The sequence below is a fragment of the Leopardus geoffroyi genome, chromosome B4 (assembly GCF_018350155.1).
Source record: "Leopardus geoffroyi isolate Oge1 chromosome B4, O.geoffroyi_Oge1_pat1.0, whole genome shotgun sequence".
Lineage (NCBI taxonomy): Eukaryota > Metazoa > Chordata > Mammalia > Carnivora > Felidae > Leopardus > Leopardus geoffroyi.
Window position 1 is genome coordinate 142,625,807 of NC_059341.1, and position 27,320 is coordinate 142,653,126.

Sequence of the window (27,320 nt, forward strand, 5' to 3'; positions counted from 1 at the left end):
TCTGTGCATGTGTGCATGTTTGCAAGTGTGTGTGTACACACATGGGCATGTGTGTGCACAAAGACTGGATGAGGAGGGTGCCTCCCACTAAAGCAGCGGAAACGATGCCAAACAAGCATTTCTGCAAAAGCATCAGAGCAAAATCAAAAGTAGTGACCAAGTGAGTGAATCTGCTTCTCTCTCGAGCCTTGGGTGCGGAGGGTGGGTTTCAGCACCCTCCTCAGATCTCCGCCAACAGAGGCGCATCCCTGATGTATTCAATTATCTCTGCATCCTCTCATGATTGTGCTCTTATAGGACCAAGTCCTCTCCCGTTGTGCTATTTACCAGCTAAATTCTCATTTCTATCAAAGTATAAAAAACATGTGGCAACGGGAGTGTGCACCGCGTTTCCACCCTCAAGTTAGAGAACACCTGTAGCTCCTGAAATTTCCCTAGTATCCTTTCCCAGGCAGTAGCCCACACACCCACCCTCCCCACAGGAGGAGGGATCCTCTCCTGCTGGAAATCCAGCCTGAGATCTCAGGGTTGATACTCATGTCCCTTGGGAAGAGGGGTGGGTCCCCTCTGGCAATCTGCACCCCAGCACTATGCACAGCACTGGGTGGCGGATAAACTACAAAGTGTGCTCCTCACCCAGGTGGGCGGCAGGCCTGGTGTCGTGCCTGGGTATTAGCATTTCTGTGGTTCTTGTTGAGTGTTTGGTCTTCGGATGCCATGCACAGACGGTGCCTGCTTCGGTTCTCAGTCCTCACTCCGAAACCAAGGCACCTGGAGGTGACCGTGTGTCCCGCTGGAGGAGAAGCTGCAGGCTGCAGGGGTGCGGCACGCCTCGCCCATCTGGGGCCAGTGCCTCCACTCCGACCACTCGTGCACCTGGGCCCTCCTTATGCCGGCGTCAGCGGCTGCAAGGGCCCCCAAGGAAACCGTTGCCCTGAGGGGGCAGCCCCGAGACACCGTGGGATCTGGGGCATGGTCGGTGCAGCACCAGACCAGACCAGAAGTGATGGGAGGGCCACATGGAGAGCACAGAGTGGGCCTCAGCACTCTGCAGCTGACACCATAGGCTCCCTCTCCAGGTCACGTGCACTCATACACGTGGCTGCCATACATCCCACTCGCTCGTCTCATTCCAGCAGGACCTCTTTTGGCTGAAAGTAACGTGACCCACAAGCACTGGCTTTAACAGGTAGGGTTTATTATACTGTGAGCTCTAGGAGGTAGGTGGCTGGGGACACTGGTTTAGCAGCTGCATGATGTCTGGCGAGGGGCAGCGATAGCACTGCTCCACCCTCACTGCCCCAGAGTAAGAATGCTGGAGGGGACCCAAGGGTCCTGACAGACTGGCCCCGACCTTTCACTGACCAGGACTCTCAGTTACATGCCACTCCTGGACCACTCACTGCGTCGGATTGTGACTGGCTCGGACTAGGTCAGGGAGAGCCCGTTCGCACCTCCTACTCAATGGGCCTCTGACCACCACTGGAACGGTGGGGTCTGTTAGGGAAGGGGACGGCTGCCTTCTGGGCCTCGGCCGCCCGGACAACGCTCTTCTCTTTGAGCCAACGCTGAGGGAGCATAGGCTACAGTGCGGCTCTGGAGGCACACGGGACCTGACGTCGGCGACACACAGGGCGATCCTGCACGGGCCCCGCACTGCTGCGTGAGTCCTCCCTCCTGGCCTCACAGGGGGACAGCCAGGCCAGCATGCCAGGCCCGAGGGATGAGGGGTACTGGGTGGGGAGAAGGGCAGACCTCAGAGGGTACGGGACCACTCTAAGGGAGTGAGTTTGAATTTAATTCTGAGCACGATGGGAAGTCTGCAGAGTTTTGAGCAGGAACCAAACCTGATGTCTGTCTTTTCTGGGTGGAGAACGCTTGTCTGAAGTCAAAGGAGGAGGAGGGAGACAGGAAGTGTGTGGGAAAGCGGAAAATGCAGAGCTCTGGAAGGGGCAGAGGCAGGGCCCGGGGTCCATCTCAAGAGCTTATCTCCCCTGATCTGCACTTGGAATGTGCACCTCATCGGCTGCCTTCAGACAGGCTTCTCCCAAGAGCCCACCGTCCGGCTATTGAGCCTCCAGGGGACACCTGGTGCTCACGGGGGCTTGGCGACTTCAGGGTCTTCTGCCCACCACACCTCACACCCACCCCACCCTGTTCCTGGCACACAAAAGCACTCAGCACAGCTCTGCATGAAGGGATATGCTCACACTCAGGACCCAAGCTTGCACGCACTAACACATACAATCACAAAGGTTGTGGGGCAGCTCCCGGAGCCAGGATGTTTGGGTTCAGATCCCAGCCCGACCTCTTACTGGCTGGGTGACCTCAGACAAGTCGCTGGATCACTCCACGCCTCAGTTTCCTCATTTGTAACACGGGCAGAACAGCACCTACCTCGGGGTTATCACGAGGATTAGAGGAATTGTCACACCTGTAAGTACCAGCTGGTGTTATTAGCATTCTCAGGTACAAACTGCCTCCACACACCCGCACCACAGCAGCCAACCATCACGTGCCCGGGTCAGGCGAGGGGCCCCCGGCTGGCCTGCACCAGTGCTGTCAGGGCTGGGGCTCTGGGCAGTGGCAGCAGGATGGCCGGGGGGTGCAGCTGGGCTGACAGCAGATCTGCAGGGCAGGGTCCTCACCCCGGGCCATCTGGCTGGGGCTGAAGGTCAAGGCAGCATCAAACTGGGCCTTAAGCAGCTGAAGCTGCTTTAGTGCCTGCAGCGCCTCGGGCGTGACCTCAGCCACGCCTCCCAGAAGGTTGTAGTTCTCACCAGGGTCCTCAGACAGGTCGAAGAGCAGCGGGGGCTCGTGGGCAGTCAGAGGACTAGAGGCGTGGCAGGCAGGGTCTGCAGTGGTGTCACTGTGGGCGGAGCCTGGGGAGGGGGGGGCATGTCTGTGCAAAGGGCCAGGGCGAGAGGAGGGACCAGGCTTTGGGGCAACAACAGAGTTGGCAGGGTTGGGGGCGAGGAAGTTACCCTGGGTGAAGAAGTGCGCTTTGTACTTCCCACTCCGCACAGCAAAGACCCCGTGGACCTCGTCCGGGTAGGCCGAGTAGAAGAAGAGAGACTGCCGGGGGCTCTGGGGGCAAAGCCAGGGATCACAGGGTGGGCAGGGCCCTCCAGCACTGGTGTGCACGTACCCAGAGCCATCAGCCTGGGCCCCGGCTGCGTTGCTGCCCCCTGGCCCACCCGGGAACACCACTGGCAGCACCACTTGGAGGCCACTCGCCAGAGGGTCTGCGGGGCGGAGCGGGGGGGCCGGGGTCTCAGCCTCGCTGGCCCTACCTTGCCTGTACCCAGCAGCAGGGGGCTGAGGTCAACACCGTCCAAGGTGACGTTGGGCAGAGGCGCCCCGGTCAGGGCTGCCACGGTTGGTAGCAGGTCCAAGGAGCTGGCCAGCTCATGGGTCACACCTGGAGGCAGAGGACGACCACTCCATGTGCCACCAGGGTGGGGGAAGTGGGGCCAGGGGTTCGTGAGGGGGGGGGGGGCTAAGACTGACCGGGAGCGATGTGGCCTGGCCAGAAGGCCAAGGCAGGCTCTCGGACACCCCCCTCAAAGGTGGTCCCCTTCCCGCAGCGAAGAAGGCCAGAACAGCCGCCATGGGACATTCTCATGGTCTCAGGCCTGGGACACACAAGGAGGTCGTCAGTGATGGGGAGCTCAGGGTGACCCCTGGTGACCCCAGCCCCAGAGTTACATGCTATGCATAAAAACGGCCAGCATGTGCCCGTCCCCTCTGTGTCCTGCCAAGACCAGCACGTGGCCCCTAGCCTCCCACGTGCCCTGTAGGTCACCGTGATACAGCCAGCATCTCCCCAGACACCCTTATCCTACCACGTCCTCGGCCAGTAGTCAGGATGGGAAGACCCCGGTGAGCCGCGGTGAGGGACCAGCCAGCATTTCCCCACCCCCTGTCCCCCTGTCAGCAAACCCATTGTCTGCAGTGAAGATGACCAGTGTCTCTCCGAGCAGCCCCAGGTCCCCCACCGCTGTCATCAGAGCCCCCACCGCTGCATCCAGTTCCATCAGGGAGTCCCCGAATGGCCCTCGGCCTGAGCGCCCCGAGAAGCTCTGCCCGCTGAACTGGGGGTAGTGGGTGTGCTGTGGGCAGAGACAGGAGTTAGCACTGGGTAGGAGTCAGGGGCAGCCCGGGGGGGTGGGTCAAGGTCACTCACGTGAGAGGCGTAGTACAGGAAAAATGGCCGGCCCTGGCGCTGGGCATCAGCCATGAGGTCACGGGCGAAAGCCACATAGCGGGCCTCAAGTCCAGGCAGCCAGGGGGGCTGTGCCTCCACGGACAGGTTGGCCAACAGCGGGATAGGGACGAGGCCCTGGTCACAGCTGCCATCACAGGGGGTGGATGGCGGAAAGCAGGTCAGGTTCTGGCAAGGGCCCTGGCGGAGCAGTTCCAGTGAGGAGTCTGGGCTGTGGGGTGGGGCTCAAGGGGTCAAGGGGAAGGGGATTGTTAGGAGGTAGGTAGGAGGGTGTCTGAGGGCCCTGGAGGTTCCTACCTGATCATGGGAGTATGGGATGCCCAGGAATCGATGGAAGCCCTGGTGGGGGGGCAGAAAGGCCCCCTCAGGCCCCACCCCAAGGTGCCACTTGCCAGCTATCCCTGTGAGGTAGCCCCGGGCAGCCAGGACCTCAGCCAGGGTCACCTCCTCCAGGGGCAGACCCCCTCGGGAGCTGGGCTCCAGAACTCCAGGGTACAGGCCCATCCGAACTGGGAGTCGGCCGGTCAGGAGGGCAGCCCTATAGGACAAGTCCCAGAGTCCGTGAGACAGAGAGAAACTAAGGTTGAAGTGGACATGTGGAGGAGGAGAGATAGGGGAGAAAGATCGAGAAACGTGAGCTTCTCCAAAGAGACAGAGCCTTTTGCCTCCCCCACAGGAGCCCAGAGTGAATTTGGGAGATGCCGTATGGGCTCCCCTGGCCCCCTCACTTACCGGGAGGGTGTGCACAGAGATACGGGCACATAGAAGTCGGTGAAGCGCAGCCCCCCCGCGGCCAGCTGGTCCAGGTTGGGGGTGGTGGAGCTAGGATGCCCGTAGGAGCCCAGGTCCCCGTATCCCAGGTCATCAGCAAAGATCAGCATGATGTTAGGTGGGCCAGCAGCGGCCAGGCCTATGGCGAAGGCCAGAGCGAGGGCCCACAGTACCACCATGGCACACAGCACAGATGGGCCTATCACAAGAGACCCTTGGGAAGGAAAGCAAACTGGCTCCAGAGAGCTCTAACCCAAAGACCCCTAGATCCAAGCACTATCTTCCCCCGAGAACCCAGGTCTCGGTACTATCCTCCCCTGAGACTCCAGGCACTATGTCTCTCCTGAGACCCCAAATCCAGGCGCTACCTCTCCCCTGAGACCCCAGACCCAGGCACTATCCCCCTCTTGAGACCCCAGACCCAAATACTCCCGGACCCAGATAACTCCCTTCCTGAAGTCCCAGAGGACTTCCGGACTTTCCGGAGACCCCTGACCCCAACAGAACCCAGGAGACCGTGACCTGGGATATAACTCCCTGGAGGCCCTCGGGGACCAGGACACCTGATTCTCAGGCGACCTGACCCTCTTCACCAGAGGTTGCAGGCTCAGGCTCGTGGTCAGAGACAGAAGTCACATGACACTGGCCCGCGGGATCTGGCGCGGCTGGACGAAGGCAGTACCCGGCGGAGGAGGGGCGGGTCGGGACAGCCGGCAGCAGTGCCCTCCGCGGGCGCTTCCGCCTCGGCCCCGCCCCCCGCCCCGCGTCCCGTGACCCTCTGCGCGCGGCGGCCGGGGACCTCGCGGGGCGGGGACGGGGCGGGGCCTCGCGGGGCGGGGACGGGGCGGGGCTTCGCGGGGGCGGGGCGGGGCCTGCTCACGCTAAGACGCGCTCCGGGTTCGGCTTCGGGTCGGGGTCGGGGTCCGCGTCTGGGGCGCGGGGCGCGTACTCGGTCCCCCTCTGCACCCCGAGGCCGTTGGCGGGGTTGGCACGGGTCAGTCTGGGGCGGCGCGCGGGTACGGGCGGGGCGAGGCCCCCAAACTCCGGGACTGGGAGACTCGGGGTCCTTTTTGAAAGGACCTGAGCACCTGGGTGTTGTGGGCATCGCTGGATGAGCAAAGCGAAATGAAAGCCGCGGAGTCAACCGTCTGCTGCTGACTTTTCCTTCAACGTTACTTTTGGTGCTTTTTCGAAACACGAGATTGCAAATTCTTTCAGACCCTTTCCCCTCCGTGCATGTGTCTGCGTGTCAGTGTGTGTGTGTGTGTGTGTGTGGTATGTGTGTGTGGTGTGTGTGCACCCTGTGTGGTGTGTGGTGTGTGTGCATGTCTGGGTGTCGGGTCTGGCCTGCCTCCGGCTTACACACTGGGAAGAACCTGCCTGCGGAGATGACTAAGCTCCATCACTGGATCGCCTTGGACAGATGACTTCACCTTTTTGCTCCCCAGTTGGTTTAGCTGTCTCAGTGAGAGGGAGCGTCCGAAGAAGGCTAGGCGGGTGTCACTGGGTGTAGTCATGGGGGGCCCCCAGCCAGCAGTTGCCCCCCGACGGCCAAGGGCAGCCTTCCAGCCTCAGGTTCCCCCACAAACTCATGTCATCCTTGTGGGACCTCTGGCCTAAGGAAGACTAGGACCTGGGTTTCCGGTTGGGGAGGCTTTCTGTGCTTCCTGACCCTGGAGCCAGCGGGACAGTGGATAGGGCCCTGGCTCGGCCTCTGGGGACTGGGGTGGGGGACCAGAACACAGCTTCCTTCCACTGGAGCCCAGCCGCCATGAAACATGAAAGCTCAAGACCGGGGAGGGTGTGGGGGAGCAAAACTGAAAGGGTAAGAACTCTCAGAGATGCGGCTGGACACTGGGTTGGGGTCAAGGCTCTGCTGACGTTGTGGGGAAAGGAAGGGGCCAGTCTCTGGCCACCCATCCCCTTGGTGGCACATTCCAGGGTGGTTTCTGGGCCTTTGCGTGGGAGCGGTATGGGGTCGGGTGGCCAGGACAGAAAGTTTTTCCATGGCCCAGAAATCTTTGAACCTGTAATTGGAGCTATCACAGCTGGTCGGCGCTGTGAATTGGAGTTTAAAAGGAGTCGACCAAAAGCACTTTCTTCCCTTTTAACTGCAAGCTGGGAACTACCCCAGGCAGCTGAGGACCTGCCCTTATTCTTGGGAAGAGCCTGCCTGTGGTTGTAATGTTATGCAAATGACTGGCACTTTCCCTGTGGTTTCCGGAGGCTGCTCAGGTGTGCGCACACGGGACCGCTGAGCCAGCCCAGCCCTGACCTCTAGGTAGGGGGAAGGTCTGTGTGCTACCAGCTATGTTTGTTCAAAGCCAAGCCTCTGCAGGCGTCTGAGTCTTTTGGAGATGTGAGTTCTTTTTTGGCATTGCTGCAGGAGCTGGCAGGAGGGTCAGCTTGGGATAGAGCCCTGATGGGGGGCAGCCTGCCAGCGCGCAGGAAGTGGCTCTGGACGCCTGGGACATTGCTAATTTGGAACTGACGCCCACAGTTAGGAGAGGGGCCTTGCAGTGAGTGGTGCTGGTCTTGTCTTTCTGTACCTAGGGATGAGAGGCCTCCGTCTCCTGGGCCTGCGTGGGGTGGGTGGGGTGGGGGAGCGGCTTCAAGTGCGAACACCCAAGCTTGTATGAAGGAATTTTGTGGTGGTTTCTGGGACTGGCTGACTGTCGGGCCCCTGGACACCGGAGGCCATCTGTGCAGGCTCCTTGCTCTCAGCTATCGCCGTTCCTGTTTGCTTCCCCGCAGCCACCCTGAGGTAGTGTGATTGGTCCTAGTTCCAGAAGGGCACTGCTGGTGGGTGCATGTCTCAACCAAGGGACTGAGCTTTGGTTTGCTTGACCAAACTTTAGTCCGGCTCCTGAACCTTCTTCTAGGCCCATCTGCTAAACCCAGTTTTAGCAAGAACCCTCCCCCACCACCCCCAGCTGATGTCTGATCACCTGGCCTGTCTGCCAAGAATCCTGGTAGATTGGTTTAGCCGGAACCCCTCTCACCCCTGATTGTTTCTTCTTAGTGACTTTCTGTCTACTGGCCCCCTCCTACCCTTTGGCTATTGTAGGTCAAATTTTCCTTGACCCTCATAGGGTCCCTGGCTGGGTCTGAAAATTAAACGGACAAAGACAGATTAACTGGAGAAGCCCACACATTTGTTTAATTTTATAAGTTTTACCTGACATGGGAGACTTCATACGGAAACGATCCAAAGAGACAGTTAAACTTGAGTATTTTCTGCTACGTTTGATGAAGACTGGACAGCTGTGGAGGAATACGACAGGTTAAGGAGTATGAGGTTAGTATAGTAAACTGAGGAAACTCAGCAAGGCCAGTTTGTTGGGATTCTTTCCTTTGTATGTGGCATAAGGATGCTCCTTTTCTCCTGGCATAGGGAGGGTACCTCTCACAGGAAGGTTTGATGGCCTGTTTCATGGGGGAAGGGAGAGAGAGCTCAGAGTGACCGTCTCAGTTCTGCTGTTTTCTCACATACCTTCAGCTTCAAATATTCAGTATGCTAAAGTGTCGTACTTTGGGGTAGCATGTTCTGAACCCCATCACTATCAGGTCCCACTTGCCCATGCTGTAATCAGAGCTGAGCCCCTACCACATAATTTTATCACAGTGGTCTGGGTACCTATGAAGTCTGCTTTGCCACTTTCTTTAATTGGTTAAATGTATTCTTTAAAAAAAAACCAAACTGTAGTTAGCCTCAGATATACAAGATAGTGATCTAACAATTCTTTTTTTTTAGTGTTTATTTATGTATTTATTTTTATTTTTTATTTTTTTTTTGTTTGTTTATGTATTTAGACAGGAAGAGAAAGTGTGAGCAGGGGAGGGGCAGAGAGAGAGGGAGACAGAATCCCAAGCACGCTTCACGCTGTCAGCACAGAGCCTGACTCGGGCTCATCATGACCTGAGGCTAAATCAAGAGTTGGTTGCTTAAATGACTGAGACACCCAGAACCCCTAACAATTCTTTAAAAAATGTTTTTAGGGGCGTCCTGGTGGCTCAGTCAGTTGAGCGTCTGACTCTTGATTTAGGCTCAGGTCATGATCTCACATTTTGTGGGTTCGAGTCCCACATCGGGCTCTGTGCTGACAGTGTGGAGTCTGCTTGGGATTCCTTCTCTCTCTCTCTCTGCCCCTCCCCTCTCTCAACATAAATAAATAAGCTTAATTTTTTTTTTTTAATTTTAGAGAGACAGAGTGTGAGCAGGGGAGAAGGGCAGAGAGAGAGAGAGAGAATCTCCATGCTGAGTGTGGAGCCTGATGCGGGGCTCAATCTCAACCTTGGGATTATGACCTGAGCTGAAATCAAGAGTCAGATGCTTAACTGACTGAGCCACCCGGGCACCCCAGTGACCCAACAAATCTATACATCACTCAGTGCTCATCATTACAAGTGCATTCTTAATTCCACCCATCCCACCTACCTCCCCTCTGGTAACTATCAGTGTGTTTTCTATAGTTAAAAGACTATTTCTTGGTTTGTCTCTTTTTTATTTGTTTTGTTTCTTAAATTCTACACCTGAGTGACATCATATGGTATTTGTCTTTGTCTGACTCATTTCTTTTTTTTGTTTTTCTTTCTTTGTTTATGAGGGGGCGGGCAGGGGCAGAGAGGGGAGGACAGAGGATCCAAAGCAGGCTCTGCACTGACAGCAGTGAGCCCGATGTGGGGCTCAAACTTACAAACCACGAGATCATGACCTGAGCCAAAGTTGGATGCTCAACAGACTGAGCCACCCAGGCGCCCCTCTGACTGACTCATTTCACTCAGCATTATACCCTCTAGCTCCATCCATGTTGTTGCAAAAAGCAAGATTTCGTTCCTTTTTATGGCTGAGTAATATTCCATTATATATATCCCACCAACTATATAATATATAATACCTACATATCTATATCTATATGTATATATATCCCACATCTTCTTTATCTGTTTGTCAGTGGACATAGGTTACTTCCATGATTTGGCATTGTGAATAATGTTGCCATAAACAAAAATGTACATATATCTTTTTGAATTGGTTTCTTATTCTTTGAGTAGGGGAATTACTGGATCATATGGTGTTTCTTTTTTTTTTTTTAATTTTTTTTAACGTTTATTTATTTTTGAGACAGAGACAGAGCATGAACAGGGGAGGGGCAGAGAGAGAGGGAGACACAGAATCCGAAACGGGCTCCAGGCTCTGAGCTGTCAGCACAGAGCCCGACACAGGGCTCGAACTCACGGACCGCGAGATCATGACCTGAGCTGAAGTCGGACGCTTAACCGACTGAGCCACCCAGGCGCCCCTCATATGGTGTTTCTACTTTTAACTTTTCGAGGAACCTCATACTGTTTTCCATGGTGGCTGCACCCCGCCAACTGCTTACCCACCAACTGCTTACCATTTTAACAAGTGTCATGAATAATTCTTTCTTTTTTTTCACTGTTTTTATTTATTTTTGAGAGGGACAGAGAGACAGAGTGTGAACAGGGGAAGGGCAGAGAGAGAGAGGGAGACACAGAATCTGAAGCAGGCTCCAGGCTCTGAGCTGTCAGCACAGAGCCCGACACAGGGCCTGAACCCACGAACCGTGAGATCATGACCTGAGCTGAAGTTGGATGTTTAACCGACTGCGCCATCCAGGCGCCCCCAAATAATTCTCTAACAAGGTGCGGACTGGGAGGTTCTCATGGCATCCACTGCAATGGAGCGGGAGGCAGGAGGGCTCCCAGGAAGGGGGTGCTGTTCTGAGCAAATAGGAGAGGGGTGCCCAGGAGTGCTGTGGCTGGCATGAAGTGGTATAGCTTTGGATGGCGCTGTCCCTCGGCCCCCTGCCCTTGGCATCTTCTAGTCTTGCACCTCTGACCTTGCTCCTCCCTATCTGAAATTCTTGACCTTGTATCAGCATGGCTGGCTCCCACGTCCTTCAGGTCCATTGGGATGTCTCTTTCAGTGAGGCTTTCCCTGGTGTCTGAGCTCCCTCTCCCACCCCTCTGTCTAGTTGTGAGCTGCTGCCCTTGGCCTCTGTTGGTGGGGGAATAAGCTAATTGACACAGGCAAGGCTTAGCCTCAGCTGGCATGTAGCAAATCTGTATTATTATTCTTACCATTATTGTCCATATGCAGTGGTGCCTGGCCAGGACTATGAGGACTTTGGCAGGGAGGGTCTTTCACAGGGGCCACAGGGGGCTAGGGAAGATAAGGCTTATCTGGGTGACAACAAGGTGGAGAGACGAAGACAACTTGTCAGTTGAGTTACAAACAGGGGTCAAGTTGGTCAAGTTTTATTCAATCTTGCGTGCAAGGGAAAACCTTGCATCCTTAATGCCTGAGACCACTTCAAAGATCCACTCAGGGCAGGAAGGAGAATCACCAGATACACTAGTCACACTAGATACAAAACAACCTCTGGTTACAGATCACTTATCCGTGAATGACACTCAGCTGGGCCAGTGACTGGTTTCAGAACAAATTATGCCATCAGTAAAGTTCATCAGATCATTGCATGTGCATATTTCATCAGGAATGATGATTTCTTCCCAGAAGGAAGTTCTGCACAGACCAGGTGGGGGACAACTTTTCCTTGCCAGTGCTTCCAAGGAACTAGATGAAGCTCAGAATGAACATCTTCCAGAGCAGATCCAATACTTAGCAGCAGACTCTAGACCCCATGTGTATGGCAGCCGGGACACCCACTGCCTGGTGCAGGTCTGGCTGTGGGGCTGGGAGGCAGCTGCTCCTGCACGGGTCCAAGGGCTTGAGGGGGATAAGGTTGATGTGTGAACTTCTCAGTTGGTCATAGTGTAGCCTTTCAGAGCAAGACAGGGGCAATTTAATGTAAACACAGGAACAGAAGACTTAGGCACCAAGATAATTGCACCATTTTGCACATCTTCTGCAAAGTCCTGATGGATGGATATTGAAGGAAGATGACCCTAAATCCGGTGGGACTGACAGTGAGCATCGGTTCTGGATCTGAGGGGCTGGGATGGTGTTGACTGTGCACTAGTAATTAAAACCAGGCCTTACACCGGCCCATGTGATGGAGTTGAGATGCTGCAAACTCCTTGGTTTAATGGTGTTGAAAAACAAAATTCAACAGAATACATTTAAAGATCTAATGATCTTTATTCAGTGATTCTTGGATGGGGCAGTATCCCATCCAGTAAATAGAAAGGAGCTCCAAGGAACTGTACAAAATGGAAGGATTTTATAGGCAGAAGGAAGGGGGACAAGGAAGTTAAAAGAGTGGAATGCTTTAGGTAAGGTCACCTTTCCTTAGGGAAGGCAAGGGGTCTTATCATGCAGATGACCTCACTGTGCTGACTAGGAAATTGCAGATTCATTGGTTTGAAATTCCACTCCTGGGAGAGGCTGAAACTGCTATTAGGTTAGGTGATAAGTCTTGCTGGGGCTTAGCAAAAGTGAGTCCATCTTGGGGCCTGCTGTTTCTTTTGAGCAATGGAGAAAAAGGCATCCAAAGACTGAGACAGGAAGGTATTGTGCTTGAATTGCTCAGTTGTCCCCTAAGTGTCCTCTGAGGGGGCCTGGAGGACACCCTGTCAACAAGACATTAAGGAGTGTAGTTTGGAGTAGACAGGGGAACAGCAACACCCTTGAAACGTTCTGGGAAAGTTGGCTGCTGTAGGGAGGAAAAGGAACAAGGTGAAGAGATATTGGGGTGGCAGAGGCTACATGGGCAGGCAGATGTGGTTATCATGATGATCAAACAAAATGGTGTGGACTCAGAGACCATTGTCTCATTGCCTTGGAGTCACCCTCCAGGACACAAACAGAGGGCAGTGCCAGTGGAGGCTTGGGCGGTGGTGGAAAGACCCTGGGTCTCAGGAACTGGCCTGTATTGACTCACAATGCAGGAAAGTCCCTCCAGCTCCTCTTCCAATTCCTGGACATGAGTCATTCAGAGACCTTGAGCCTTCTGCCAGAGGGAAAGACCTGGCGGAAACACCCGAGGCCATGCAAAGTCTTCCCTGTGGCCTCCCCTGCAGGGAGGTGCAAACTTTTGCCCAGATTGCCATGCACTGGCGAGTGGGGCAGGGGGTGGGCTGGGGAGGGACACTTGAGGTTTTCAGGGATTGTTAGGTACTGATTCTGAGCTAATGCCACTTCCCAGACACTCTGATGCCTCCAAAGTCTACTGATCAGCAGGGTGCTTTGGAGGTCAGGTGAGATATGCATTCTGGACCAGTTCATCTCACAATGGACACAGTGAATATGTGACTTTATCTTGTATTAATTTCCCCAGTTCTCAAAATATATTGAGCAGCCAATGTAACACTATTTGCTGGTCCAGGCAAGGACTTCCAAGGCAGGAAGCCCATATGGGCCAGTGGGAGGCCTCTAGAGCTCCCCTCTTATATCAGTTGAGGAGACACCAGCCACATTGATAACTAAATCTCCAAATCTCAGAGACTTAATGCAACAGATGTTTATTTCTTGTTCACAGAAAGTCAAGTTTACAATATTGGCAGGGACTGGGGAGTCTCTGCTCCATACAGTCATTTAGGGACCAGGGCAAACGAAAGGCTGCCATTCTCAAAATGTGGATTTAAGGTCATCTTTTTTTTTTTTTAATTTTTTTTAACGTTTATTTATTTTTGAGACAGAGAGAGACAAAGCATGAACAGGGGAGGGGCAGAGAGAGAGGGAGACACAGAATCTGAAACAGGCTCCAGGCTCTGAGCTGTCAGCACAGAGCCTGATGCGGGGCTCGAACTCACGGACCATGAGATCATGACCTGGGCTGAAGCCAGACGCATAACCAACCAAGCTACCCAGGCGCCCCTTAAGGTCATCTTTAATGCCTGGATCCTGGATGCCTACACCCAGCAAGCAGAAGGGTGAAGAGAAAGCATGCAGGCTTAAGCAGGAGGTATTTACAGGTCAGGCCTAGAGCAGCACATATCATTTCTACCCAGATCAGTTCCAGAACTCTGTGACATGGCCCGACCTAGGTACAAAAGAGGCCGAGAGGTGTGGACTATTGGTGTTGGGACACCAGCTTTTTGACACCTCAGTTTGCCAACTGTGGCAAAAAAGAGTAACTCCTTAGGAGACCAGTTCTATGGTGCTGCTGGGGGAGAGTATATCTCTAGAAGTTCAGACTAGATGCTTCTCTTTCAGTCCTTCCAATGACTTTGTAGGCACTAATTCCAGTATTAAATCCTTCTCTGCTCTAATTAGCTGTACACAAGTCTATAATCTACATCCAAACTCTAGCTTTTACAGTCAGTGAGATCAGATGTAACTTAAGTGAAAGGCTACTTTTCAAAAAAGAGAAATAAAAGATTTTGTAACAATTTTACCACAGGATGGAAATAAAATCTTTCCTCAGAATTCATGAAGTATAGACTACCTTCAAATGAGTGTGCGTTTTAAATCTAGACTACCTGGGTGGTTTGGGATTGAGTTGAAGTGGTTATAGTTTGGCAGCATTGGGGCACCTAGCAGGAGCAAATGCAAATCATCAGTCTGAACTCAATTTCTCCAGGTTCCCACAGGTTGGATTAGCCAAACATGAGATCACAATCTAAAATCACAAACCATATAAGTATGCTAAAAATGTTCACAGAGAAAAAGCAGTTGAAAACCTAAGTAAGAGATGAGAAACAATCAGAAAAGATCAGAAAAAAAACAGGGAAAGGGAAAGAATCTGATAGATCTGAAAATGAACAGAATATAACTTTAGAAAAGAAAACTATAATTGAAATTTCAGTGGGCAGATTAAATAGCAAACTAGACACAGCTGAGATTATTGAACTAGAAGATGGGCCTACAGAAATTACCCAGAATGCAAAATAGATTAGGAGATGAGAATATTTCAGAACAAGAGGGTCTAACATATTTAAAAATTTTTAATCTTTAAAAAAATTTCACACTTTACAGTTTCATTAGATATATTCACAATCTTGTGGGAATCATTACCATTGTCCATTTCCAGAACTTTTTTTATCATACAAAACAGAAACTCTGTACTCTTTAAATAACAACAACCTAGTCTCTCCTTCCCCAGCCACTGGTAACCTCTAGTCTGCCATCTGTTTCTATGAATTTTCCTATTTGAGATACCTCATACAAGTGATCATATAATCGTTGTCCTTTTATGAGTGGCTTATTTCACTTCATGTTTTCAAGGTTCATCCATGAGATCTAACATATTTTTTTTTTTTTTACATTTATTTATTTTTGGGACAGAGAGAGACAGAGCATGAACGGGGGAGGGGCAGAGAGAGAGGGAGACACAGAATCGGAAACAGGCTCCGAGCCATCAGCCCAGAGCCTGACGCGGGGCTCGAACTCACAGACTGCAAGATCGTGTCCTGGCTGAAGTCGGACGCTTAACCGACTGCGCCACCCAGGCGCCCCTAGATCTAACATATTTTTAATAGAGGATACCGAGGAGACACAACATTAAAAAAGATAAAAGTAGTGAATTTCCAGATTTGATGAAAGATATAACCCCTAAATTTGGGAATCATAACAAATCCCAAATAGGACAACTAAAACTAAAATAACACCTACACGTATATTGAAATTGAATTATATTAAAGACAATAGGTTCTTAAAAGCATCCAGAAAGAATAATCTACAGAATAAATAACTTAAAACAGCATATATTTCAATGTCAACATAGAACCCAGATGACAACAGCATAGTAGGTTTAAAACGTGGAGTGTACATAACCGTTAACCCAGAATTGTATACGTAGAATTGTATTGCTAGCTGCCTATTCTAATATCCATCATGTTTTCTTCCTTATTAACAGAGCCCTGATTTTGTAGGGGATCAACCATGTGTTCACCTAAGAAAGAACTTCATTTCCTAGGCTCACTTGCAGCCAGACTCAGTTCTAGCCAATGAGATGAAGCAGAGTCATCAAGCAAGATTTCAAAAAAGTTCCTTAACAAGGTCAGACATCTGTTCATGGTGAAAACTCTGCAAATGATGGCTAGAAGAGGACCTTCTAAATCTGATAAAGGCCACCTCCAAAAAAACGTTCAGGTAACATCGTACTTAATGGTGAAATATCAAACATTTTCCTCCTATGATTGAGAGAAAAGCCAGGGTGCTTGCTCTTACCACTTTTATATAACACTGTACTGGTGGTCCTAGCCATTGCAACAAGGCAAGAAAAAGAAATAAAAGGCCTGACAACTCAAAAGGAGAAAATATTTTGCTATTTGCTGTTGACCTGATTCTTTATGTAGAAAATCCTAAGGAACCCATAAAAATGCTATTAGGAGAAACCGGGTGGCTCAGTTGGTTAAGTATCCAGCTTCGGTTCAGGTCATGATCTCACAGTTTGTGAGTCTGAGCCCCATGTCGGGCTTTGCACTAATAGCTTAGAGCCTGCTTCGGATTCTCTGTCTCCCTCTCTCTCTGCCCCTCCCCGCCTCTCTCTCTCAAAAATAAATAAATAAATATTAAAAAAAATAAAGATGCTATTAGAACTAAGTGAATTTAACAATTTTACAAACTACAAAGTTTATATAAAAAAATCAGTTGTATTTGTGTATACTAGCAATAAACAATTATAAAATAAAATTAGAAACAAAGCAAATAAACAAAGGAAAAAAGAGACCAACAAAAAGCAAGAGTCCTAACTATAGAGAGCAAATTGATGGATACCAGAAGGGAAGACTGTAGGGGGATGGGTGAAATAGGTGACAGGGATCAAGAGTACACTTATCACAATGAGCACTGAGTAATGTATAGAATTAGTGAATCACTATATTATACACATGAAATTAATATAACACTACATGCTAAAAATAATAATGAATTCTAAAAATAAAGAAGTGAAATTAAATTTTCGTTTGCAATAATGTGAAATAACAAAATTCTTAGGAATAAATGTGACAAAAATGTGTAAGAACTTTACACTGAAAACTACTAAGCTTTGCTGAGAATTGCTGAGATAAATTAAGGAAGACCAAAATAAATGAGGGGATTTACTGTGCTTAAACATTGGAATATTCAATATTGTTAAGAATCCATTCTTTCTAGATATATATTTTAAGTGTTTATTTATTTTTGAAGAGGGGGCAGAGAGAAGATCTGAAGCGGGCTCTGTGCTGACAGCAGAGAGAGCCTGAAGTGGGGTTCCAACTCATGAACCATGAGATCATGACCTGAGCTGAAATCAGACGCCTAACTGATTGAGCCACCTGGGTGCCCCTTTTCTAGATATATTTATAGATGTAATGCAATATCAGTCAAATTCCTATTAGGTTTTAAAAAAATTTTTGTAGACATTGACAAGTTGATTCTAAAATTTATATAGAAATGAAAATGACCTGGAATAGCCAACAAGATTAAAACAGAACAAAGTTGTAGGGTTTATACTACTTGATTTCAAGACTTTATAGAAATTAAGACAATCTGGTATTGAAGAAAGTATAAATATAGATGGAAGGAAAAGAACAGAAAATCAGGAATAGATATGCATATATGGGATCAACTGATTTTCAACAAAGGTGTAAAGACAATTCAGTGGAAAAGGAAAGCCTTTTCAAAATGGTGCTGGGATGCCTCTAAAGCAGCAAAATCTACAGAGGCAGAAGACAATAGTGGGGCTGTGGAGAGAAAAATGGAGAGTTAATGTGTAAAGGCACAGTTTCCATGCGGGATAATGAAAAAAGTTCTGGAGATAAACAGTGGTGATGAGTGCACAACACTGCAAATGTACTTAATGCCACTGAACTGCACACTTAAAAATGGTTAAAATGGTAAGTTTTATATTATATGTATATATATATATATATATATATATATACACACACACACACACATATATATATATATATTTTTTACCACAATAAAAATATTTTGAAAAATTTTTTAAAGCTTATTTTTATTTATTTTGAGAGAGAGATAGAGAGCAAGCGGGGAAGGGACAGAGAGAAATGAAGACAGAATCCCAAGTTGGCTCCATACTGCCAGCACAGAGCACAATGTGGGGCTGGAACTCATGAACCGTGAGATCATGACTTGAGCTGAGGTCAAGAGTTGGAGGCTTAACTGACTGAGCCATGTAGGCGCTCTTTGAAATAATTTAAAACGTGGCCCGAGGGGTACCTGGGTGGCTCAGCCGGTTAAGTGACTGACTTCGGCTCAGGTCATGATCTCAAGGTTCATGAGTTTGAGCCCGCGTCAGGCTCTGTGCTGAACGCTTGCTCAGAGCCTGGAGCCTGCTTCGCATTCTGTGTCTCCTTCTCTCTCTGCCCCTCCCCTGCTTGTGCTCTGTCTCACTCTCTCTCTCAAAAATAAATAAATATAAAAAAGAAAAAAAAGTGGCCCGAAGCAATTGGACATCCCAAAATGGAAAACACAAACAAAATCTAACTTGAAATTAATCGTAGACCTAAATGTTACAACTAGAACTTCTAGATGAAAACATAGAGGTGGGGGGCACCTGGGAGGCTCAGTCCGTTAAGCATCTGAACTTAGCTCAGGTCATGATCTCAGCTCCATGTCAGGCTCTGTGCTGACAGTGCAGAGGAGCCTGGAGCCTGCTTCGGATTCTGTGTCTCCCTCGCTCTTTGCCCCTCCCCCGCTTGTACTCTCTCTCAAAAATAAATAAATATTTTAAAAAATTAAAAAGAAAGAAACAGGAAAATTTTTGTGATCTTGTGGTAGGCAAAGATTTCTTAGGACAAAAGAATATTTTTGTGTCCAGAATATATGAAAAGATACTAAATTTCAGTAATTCTAACTACCCAGTTTTAAAAAAATGAGCAATAGACTTGAACAGGCATGTCACAAAAGAAGCCACATGAATGGTCTATAAGCATATGAAAAGAGGCTCAGTATCATCAGGGAAATGTATATTTAAACACACAAGGAGATACCGCCGCACATCTATTAAAATGGGTAGGATTAAAAAAAAAAAGTCAATGCCAAGTATTGGCAAGAATGTGGAGGAAAGGAAAAAGTTGGAATTTAAAACGATACTACCATTCTGGAAAAACGGCTTGCCAATTTCTTAAAAAGTTAGCATTCATACATCTACCATAAGACATAGCCATTCTAACCCTACATATTTACCCAAGAGAAATGAAAGCAAAAGTCCACACAAAAACTTCTACACAAATGTTCATAGCAGTTTTATTCATAATTGTCCCAAACTGGAAACAACCCAAATATACATTTCAACAGATGAACTGACAAACAAAATGTGGTCTTTTCATAAAATGGAATATTCCATAGAAAAGGATGACCTGAGTGAAGTTCATCCCTAGAAGGGCTTCCCTTCAGGACAGAGGGCAGGGATGAGCAGGTGGAAGGCTGCTCTGGCAGAAAGTAGGCCAGGGCTGCCCTGTCATTGAGGAAATCCAGAAGGGGGGGCTGGGAATCACTTTAAATTAAATTAAATTAATTTCTGTTAATTAAAAAATTAATTGAAAATTTTTAATGTTTATTTTATTTTTAAGAGAGAGAGAGAGAGAGAGAGAGAGACAGAGCATGAGCGGGAGAGGGGCAGAGAAAGAGGGAGACACAGAATCTGAAGCAGGCTCCAGGCTCTGAGCTGTCAGCACGAAGCCTGACGTGGTTCACTCCCACAAATCGTGAGATCGTGACCTGAGCTGAATTCAGATGCTTAACCGACTGAGCTACCCAGGGACCCCTAGAGACTCCTTTAAACTACTATTCCATTTACAATCCGTGTGTCTGTCTTCCAATACTGGGATGGATTTATGATTTAAAAATATACATCATTCTTTTTAACACTACTGTATTGTACACCTAAAAATGATTAAGATGGTAACTTTGATGTTATGTATCTTTCACCATAATAATAAAAAAACCCTACATAGTTCTTGATTTGTCAGTGATCTTTGGTTAGGGGGAATGGGTCAACATGTGAGCAAAACTCAGTCTTGCAAGAAAATGTCATTGGAACCCTCATTGTGAAATTATATAGGCAGATATTTCTAACTTTTAATTTCACTATTAAAATAATATTTATTTATTTATTTTTCAACGTTTATTTATTTTTGGGACAGAGAGAGACAGAGCATGAACGGGGGAGGGGCAGAGAGAGAGGGAGACACGGCATCGGAAACAGGCTCCAGGCTCTGAGCCATCAGCCCAGAGCCCGACGCGGGGCTCGAACTCACGGACTGCGAGATCGTGACCTGGCTGAAGTCGGACGCTTAACCGATTGCGCCACCCAGGCGCCCCTTAAAATAATATTTAAAATCTAATGCTCTAAGATTATACAACAAAGATCAGTCATCCCCACGCATCACTCTGTTTTGCCACTATGTATGAAAATGTTCACTAGGATGCATTCCTTGGGTTGAAATGACAGAAACCAGATCTGAACTAGCTTTATGATGTTAATAAAAACCCGAGTGTTTATGTTGCACCATGCCCATGGTCAGCATTTCACGTCCATTTATCCCATCTAGTCCACACAATGGCCCAGGAGGCCAGAAGCCAACCTGTGAGCCTTGCCTCACACTCAGCTACTTGAAACAGGACCTGGCATGTAGTCAGAATGAATGAAGGAATGAAATAATTCCTACCATTGTGCTCAACTTACCAGAGCATGGAGCTGTGCTCTGGAGACATAGGAAAGACATAGGAAAGCTAGGCCTGCCCAGCTAGGCCACCCAGGTGTTTGGAGGCAGAACAGGGACTTTAATCCAGGCACCTGCTATAAGGACAGCCCTTCAACCCGTCCATTATGTGGACTCTCAACCCAGAAGGCAAGTGTATTGGGTCTCCAAGAGAAGCAGAAGTGCTTTCAGATTTCAGGCACTGTTTAGGGACTTACCCTTCAGAGCCTTCCTTGTCTCCCATACCTATATTTCTCTCAGTGTTGTTGTCTTCTCAAGGCTGGAATCTTGGTCACCAGTAGCTACTGAGTTCAGATCTCTCTTATGTATCTCAAGAGTGGAGAAACAGTTATAAGAGGTAAAATCCCAGGGCAGGATTGTCACTTGCCCTGGTGGAGCACATGTACACTGCCATGGTTCAGGTGCTGGTTTCTGCTGTCTAGCCATACATGACTTTGGACAAGTTAAGTTACTTAGTCTTGATGGCTTTTGTTTCCTCATCTGCTAAATGAGAACAATAACAGGGGCTGGCTAGTGCAGGACATGTAGTGCTCAAACACCTTAGTAAGTAATTTATTTTCATAATTCTTGTTACATATTTCCTTTTTATTTAAGCAATTTTCATAAAGCCTTGTGGTGGTCTCTCTGTAGAAAAGTCTCAGTGTGAAGTTGTAACTATTGCCTGACCCCATAAGCTTTGGAGTTTGGGTTATTTCATTCTTTGTAGTCCCCAGGACCACCAAGCTAAGAAATTACCATGAAAGTAGTCCTGGAACATTAAAAAAATAATAATAAAAAAAATTTAAAAAAGGGGCACCTGGGTGGCTCAGTCGGTTGAGCGGCCGGCTTCGGCACAGGTCATGATCTCGCTGTCTGTGAGTTCGAGCCCCGCGTCGGGCTCTGTGCTGACAGCTCAGAGCTGGAGCCTGCTCCAGATTCTGTGTCTCCCTTGCTCTCTCTGCCCCTCTCCCACTCATGCTCTGTCTCTCTCTCCCGCAAAAATAAATAAACATTTAAAAAATAAATTAACAAAAAAAGTAAAAGTAGTCCTGGGATAGGGGCACCTGGATGGCTCAGTCAGTTGGGTGTCTGACTTTTGATTTTAGCTCAGGTCATGGTCTCACAGTCATAAGGTCAAGCCCTGCTCTGGGCTCCGCACTGATCCTTGAGCTTGCTTGGGATTCTCTCTCTCCCCTTCTCCCCCCTTTCCCCACTCAAGCATGCACACGTGCATATGCTCCCTCTCTCTCAATAAAAGAAAAAAGTTAAAAAAAAAAAAGGAGTCCTGGGATAGTGGCACTTCTCTGAAGGGACACATTTAGGCTGCTTAGGATTCCCACATAAACACAGGCCCAATTGAGTTCATGGCCCCAAATTACAAAATTTTCACAGAAATAATCTACCATGAGTGACAGTCAGTAGACACCACAAAGACCAAGATTAGACCCCCCCAAAAAAGTCATACAATGGAACTACTGCCTAGAAATTTAAAAATAAATATTTTTAAATGATTAAAGATAAGAGAAGACATTTTTTAAGTTGCATTAAATAAAAAAGAAAAGCCCATATAAAGAAAGAGAAAGCAGATTGGATAATGTACCAAACTGAACTTCTAGAAATAAAATCAATAGTCACTGAAATAGAAAACTATATGGAAAAAAACCCCAACTATATGGATAGAATTAACAGCAGATTAAACACAGTCAAAGAGAATATTAATGAGGTGGAAGTCAGAATTGGGAAATTATCCAGAATATAGCACACACAGAGGAAAAAAAGGACTGAGAGGAAAATAATTGTCAATTTCAACTTCTACATTGCTAAATTTTCATTCAAGAAAGAGGGCAAAATAAGACATTTCAGAGACTGAAAGAATTTATCACTACCAGACATTCATTAAAAATATCTGAAGTGTGTGCTTTCAGGAAAAAGAAACTTCAACCTAGAAGGAAGAGTGAGTGAAGAAACAGGTTCACATATGGCCAAATCTAAACCAGTGCTGACGGCTCCACAGTGAGAATAACAATGAAAAACATTAATTTGGAGGTGAAATGGCAGGGACAGGAACCTAGAGGATGAGAGAAATGATTGCAGCTAAAGCGTTCTAGTCTTATCATTACACAGAAAAGAGATAGAGATAGTAAATGACTTTAGAACTTGTTAATTATGCATGTTGAAAATGTAAGTGTATTTATGAAAGTGATAGGCAATGCATAATTTCCAAACCAATGGAAGTTGAGGGAAAGGGAATTATAGAATACTCGATCCATCCAATTCAGGACAGAAAGGGAGAAAAAAGAAGCATAGAGAGAAAAGGTAGACAATACAAAGGAAGACGGTAAAAATGAATTAAAGCATATCATCAAACATAATAAACACACCATTAGAGGTTTAAAGCTGTAAAATTGATTTAAAAAATCTAGCTACACAGACTGCACATCAAATTCATACCTAAGATATAAGGAACATAATGGAAAAAGATATATGAGGTCAACACTCACACACAAAAAGGACTGTAGTATACTAATTGGTGGAAAAAACAAAATTAAGGCCACAAGCGTGATTAGGGATAATGAGGGGTACTGTATAATGACAAAAAGAATAATTTATCAGGAGGCTATAATAACTCTAAAGCTGTTAACAGTTAAAAATAGTCTCAAAACATTTAAAACCCAAACTGGCAAATTTCACAGAGAGACCGCTAAAACCACTATCATAGCAGTGCGATTTTAACCCATTTCTCTTGGTAATTTATAAATCAAGTAGATGCAAAATCAGAAAAGGCATAGACTACTGTAATAATGCAAGTAACAAGCTTGATATAATGGAGATTATATATCCCCATGCATCCAACAATTCCTATTAAACAGGAAACTTGCAGGGCATGTATACCACTATAAAGAAAGTCTTCACAAAATCCCCAAAGATCAGTATTATGCAGACCTCCTCCTTCTCCCACCATAATGCAATAAAATAAGAAATCAGCAACCAAAGTTTAGTCTTCCCTCCAAAAAACCTAGCATACATTTGAAAATGTAGGGGCGCCTGGGTGAAGCGTCTGACTCTTGATTTCAGCTCAGGTCATGATCTCAGGGTTCATAAGTTTTAGCCCCAAGTTGGGCTCTGCACTGATAGGGTGGCGCCTGCTTGGGATTCTCTCTTTCTTCCTGTTCTTCCCCAATTTATGATCTTTCTCTTTAAAATCAATAAAAATGTAATTAAAAATAAATAAATAAATAAATAAATAAATAAATAAATAAATAAAATAAAATAAAATAAAAAATGGGGGGCATCTAGCTGGCTCGGATCAGTGGAGCATGCAACTCTTCATCTCAGAGTTGTGAGTCCAAGCCCCATGTTGGGTACAGAGATTACTTAAAAAGTCAAAAAAAGTCTTGGGGTGCCTGGGTGGCTCAGTTGGGTGAGCATCCAGCTCTCGATTTCAGCTCAGGTTATGATACCACAGTTCGTGGGTCTGAGCCCTGTATCGGGCTCTGTGCTGACAGTGCAGAGCCTGCTTGGGATTCTCTTACCCTTTCTCTGCCCTTCCCTCCGTCTCTCTCTTTCTCAAAATAAATAAAGAAACATAAAAAAAAGAAAATGTAAGTGAGCATACTTTCAGCAATTCCCAAGCCAAAAAAATAATTGATATTATAAGATCAGAACAACACGAAATTAAAAATATTACTTACCAAGACTTAAGGGACATAACTAAAGTGGCACTTGGAAATGGACAAGCTTACATGCTTATGGTGAGAAAAGAGAGAGACTAAATGTTGAGTTAAATATCCACTCAAAAATTGGAAAGAGTCATAACACAATAAAAAAGTAGAGAAATATAACAGAATAAAACAAAATAGAAAGTAGAGATGATTAGCAAAATAAAATAAAAAAACCTGATTCTTTAGAAATAGCTTGTATTCCCAGAAATTAAAGTGAACAAATCAGACTCAGGATGAAATGGAACCTAAATATACTGATAGACATTAAATAACTAGAAGCAATAAAAAACCTACCCACAAAAAATACACCAGATCCAGACAGTTTTTACAGTCAACCCAACATTCAAGGGTTCCTGCCTCATGTGTCCTGTGCTGGAGTCTGGGAGAGGGTCTGTTGTGGAAACAGAAAGGTGGGTGTGAAGAGCCTGTGGGTTGAAGCTTTTATCTATCCACTCGGCAGATATACGCTGCACATCTATGGGGCACCAGGCACTATTCCAGGGCTGTGGACACACCAGTGAACCACAGGAGCCTGTGTTCTCATAGGGCAAGACAGACACTAAACAGTAAGGAAGTGAGTAGTTAGAAGAGGTGCTGCGGAGGAAAGAGCGGATCAGAGGAAGGGGCGCAGCAGTGAGGGGAAGGAGGGTACACTGAAGAGAAGGGCAGTCAGCGGAGGGCTACGAACAGAACACCCCACCAAGTTGTCATGGAAACCAAGGGGGTGTCTGGGGAGCTGGGAGAGGGCCCCACAGGAGGGCAGGGTTGGGATTTGGAAGCGGGCCCCAGGAGTGTAAAAGGAGGGAGGGGCACAGTCGAGCTGAAAGGAGGCAAAAAACTTTGTCAGGAGAGGAGCCCACCACAAAGGCCAGCAAGGTGTGGACCACCCATGCTGGAGGGGGCTTAAGAATGTCAGGGTTTGGAGTATCAAGTCAAAGGTGACAGATGATTGATGTTTGGGAGGCCGAGGGAGCATGTGTGGTGGAAGTGGGGCACGGGAGGCGGCATGGGTGTGGGCAGGGGCCCATACCAGAATGAGTCTGCCCCGTGCCAGGCATTGGTCCAGGCGCTTTGCCTACATGAATTCCCCCAGGCCTTATGAGGCCTGTTTTGCATCTGAATATGTGTGGTGGGAGAATGTGGGAAAAATATCTTTCTGGAATCTTGGTCTGGATGGAAGGAGTGGGAAGCAGAGGGCCATAGGCCTGGTGACCCCTCACCTTCAAGGACAGACATAGGCGCGCAGAGGGGGCTCGGCTGGGCTGTGGAGGGGGGGCAGTGGCAGGCAAAGGGTGGCCCTGCCTGAGAGGTGGAGTCAGGTGGAACCCCGGGCTGCTCGGGAGTCTAGGGGAGGTGGTGAGGGGCCTGGTTCTTTTATTCTCAACGAAATGAAGGGCAAAGACACCCACTGTCCTTTGCCTTCCTTCTCGATAAACCCATCATGTTGCGGGGATGGAAGGACATAATGTGGGTAACGTGCTTCTGGGTATTGTTATTTTTGCTGTTTGCTGGGGTGGTGGCAGAGCTGGGGGGATGTGCAGGCTTGGAATTCATTCATTATGTGCCCACCCCAAGTGCCAGGCACTTTGTGGAACCAGCACAGAACTGAGCAAGGTTCTGGTATCTCCCGGGCAGTGCCAGGCCCAGCCGAGCCTGGAGACCATAAATCTGTTGGTTGCTGATCAGCAGATATGAGGTTTTCTCCCCAAAGGTTTGATGGCCACGGTGCAGGACTAGAGTGGGACTCACCCTGGGCAGTAGGTTGGTAGAGGGAGGCCCGGGAGGGGCTCCTGTGAAGTCCAGGCTGGGTGGGCATGGTCGGCAGGGCCAGTGCAGAGGTCTGGGGCTGCTCCTCTTGGGCTCCTTCCTTCATCCACCCAGAACTAAGGGCTCTGCTGAGCATGTTCATGGCCTAGCAGCCAGCCACAGCAGGATGAAAGGCTGGGAGCAGGAGTGAGGGCAGGTGGGGGTTGTGGTGGGAGGGCTGGGGAGGGCAGGGTGGGCAGGAATTGTGGGCCTGGATTGCTTGGTGGTGGGGGGTGGGGTGGGGCAGGAAGATAGTGGAGACAGGAGAGGGGCTGGGAAGCATTAGTTTCCTCTCTCCAGGGCTGGGCCACAGGAAATCCAACCCTCGGGCTTCCCAAGGTGCTTCCTGAAGATAAAAAGTAGGCTTCTGACCGCCCCTTCCTGCTCCCCCCTTTCCCCAGCCCTCCCATCCTGCCCCCAGCCCCCAGGGGACCATCAGCTCTAGCACTCAGGCCAGACCAGTGGCCTTGGGAAGAGCCTGGACAGGGGGTGGGAGGTCTGGGCATCCTGGGGCCACACTTCCGGGCAGCGTGGGTCCGCCCAGGCTTGAGGAGAAAGCAGGACCGACCCACAGACAGCGCTGGATCCTGCTCTGTGGGGTCAGTGGGGAGTCCAGGGAGGCAGAGATTTTTCCTAAAGGGGTAGTAGATGGAAGAGGAGAGAGCCAAGGCTTGTCCTTGGGAAGAAGGCCTTGCTCTGGCTTGATCAGAGACTGTTCTGGGGGCAGAGAGGTGGGTATTGGTGGGGAGGGGGCTTTGTGGTGGGAGACAGTGGTTAAGGTGGCTCTGTAAAGAGGGGGTCTGTTCTTGGAGGGGTGCCATGCACTGCTCCTGTGGGGTCAGGAGGTTTCCAAGTTGTGGTGGGGAGGAGTAGGGAGGTTTTCTGTGTGTGTGTGTGTGTGGGGGGGGGGTTCATTCAAGTTTATTCCTGGGAGGCTCAGGGGATCTAAGGCTGTTGTTCTTGGAGGAGGTTTAGAGAGGCTGGTGGGGGGTGGTGGGGTGTGGGCAGGGTCTCTTTCCACCAGGGAACAGAGGGTATGCCCATGTTTGGTTGTTCTGTGAACATAATCAAGTCTGTTCAGTGAAAGGGTGAGCAGTTCGGCTATGGGGGTCAGGGCCTGCTCTTTGGGGGCATGGTCAAGGCATGTTGGGGAGTTCTATGGAATCAGGAGCTGTTTCTCCGGAGATCGGGGATATTTCTACATTTAGGGGCTG

At 48.5% G+C, this 27,320-nt stretch overlaps 2 protein-coding genes across 7 annotated transcripts in view; one reads left to right on the forward strand and one right to left on the reverse strand.

Annotated features, from left to right (window-relative positions):
* Positions 1 to 1,177: 1,177 nt before the first annotated feature.
* On the reverse strand, positions 1,178 to 5,765 carry ARSA (arylsulfatase A). Of its 6 annotated transcripts, none has more exons than XM_045465181.1 (9): positions 5,644 to 5,765; positions 4,958 to 5,195; positions 4,523 to 4,763; positions 4,187 to 4,405; positions 3,943 to 4,112; positions 3,511 to 3,635; positions 3,294 to 3,421; positions 2,985 to 3,087; positions 1,178 to 2,882 (listed from the first exon to the last, which is right to left on the reverse strand). In XM_045465181.1, the coding sequence occupies exons 2-9, from the start codon at positions 5,173 to 5,175 to the stop codon at positions 2,563 to 2,565; spliced, it is 1,524 nt and encodes a 507-aa protein (XP_045321137.1). In that variant the 5' UTR covers positions 5,176 to 5,195; positions 5,644 to 5,765; the 3' UTR covers positions 1,178 to 2,562. The 6 variants fall into 6 exon arrangements, with proteins under 6 accessions (XP_045321137.1, XP_045321140.1, XP_045321138.1 ...); XM_045465184.1 differs by having other exon boundaries at positions 4,958 to 5,210; positions 5,644 to 5,761; XM_045465182.1 differs by having other exon boundaries at positions 4,958 to 5,210; positions 5,560 to 5,747.
* A 20,955-nt stretch (positions 5,766 to 26,720) lies between these two features.
* SHANK3 (SH3 and multiple ankyrin repeat domains 3) overlaps positions 26,721 to 27,320 on the forward strand; it is a 51,781-nt gene continuing 51,181 nt past the window's right edge. The window contains 1 exon segment of the mRNA XM_045465180.1: positions 26,721 to 26,837. The gene's annotated coding sequence lies outside the window, so the exon portion shown is untranslated.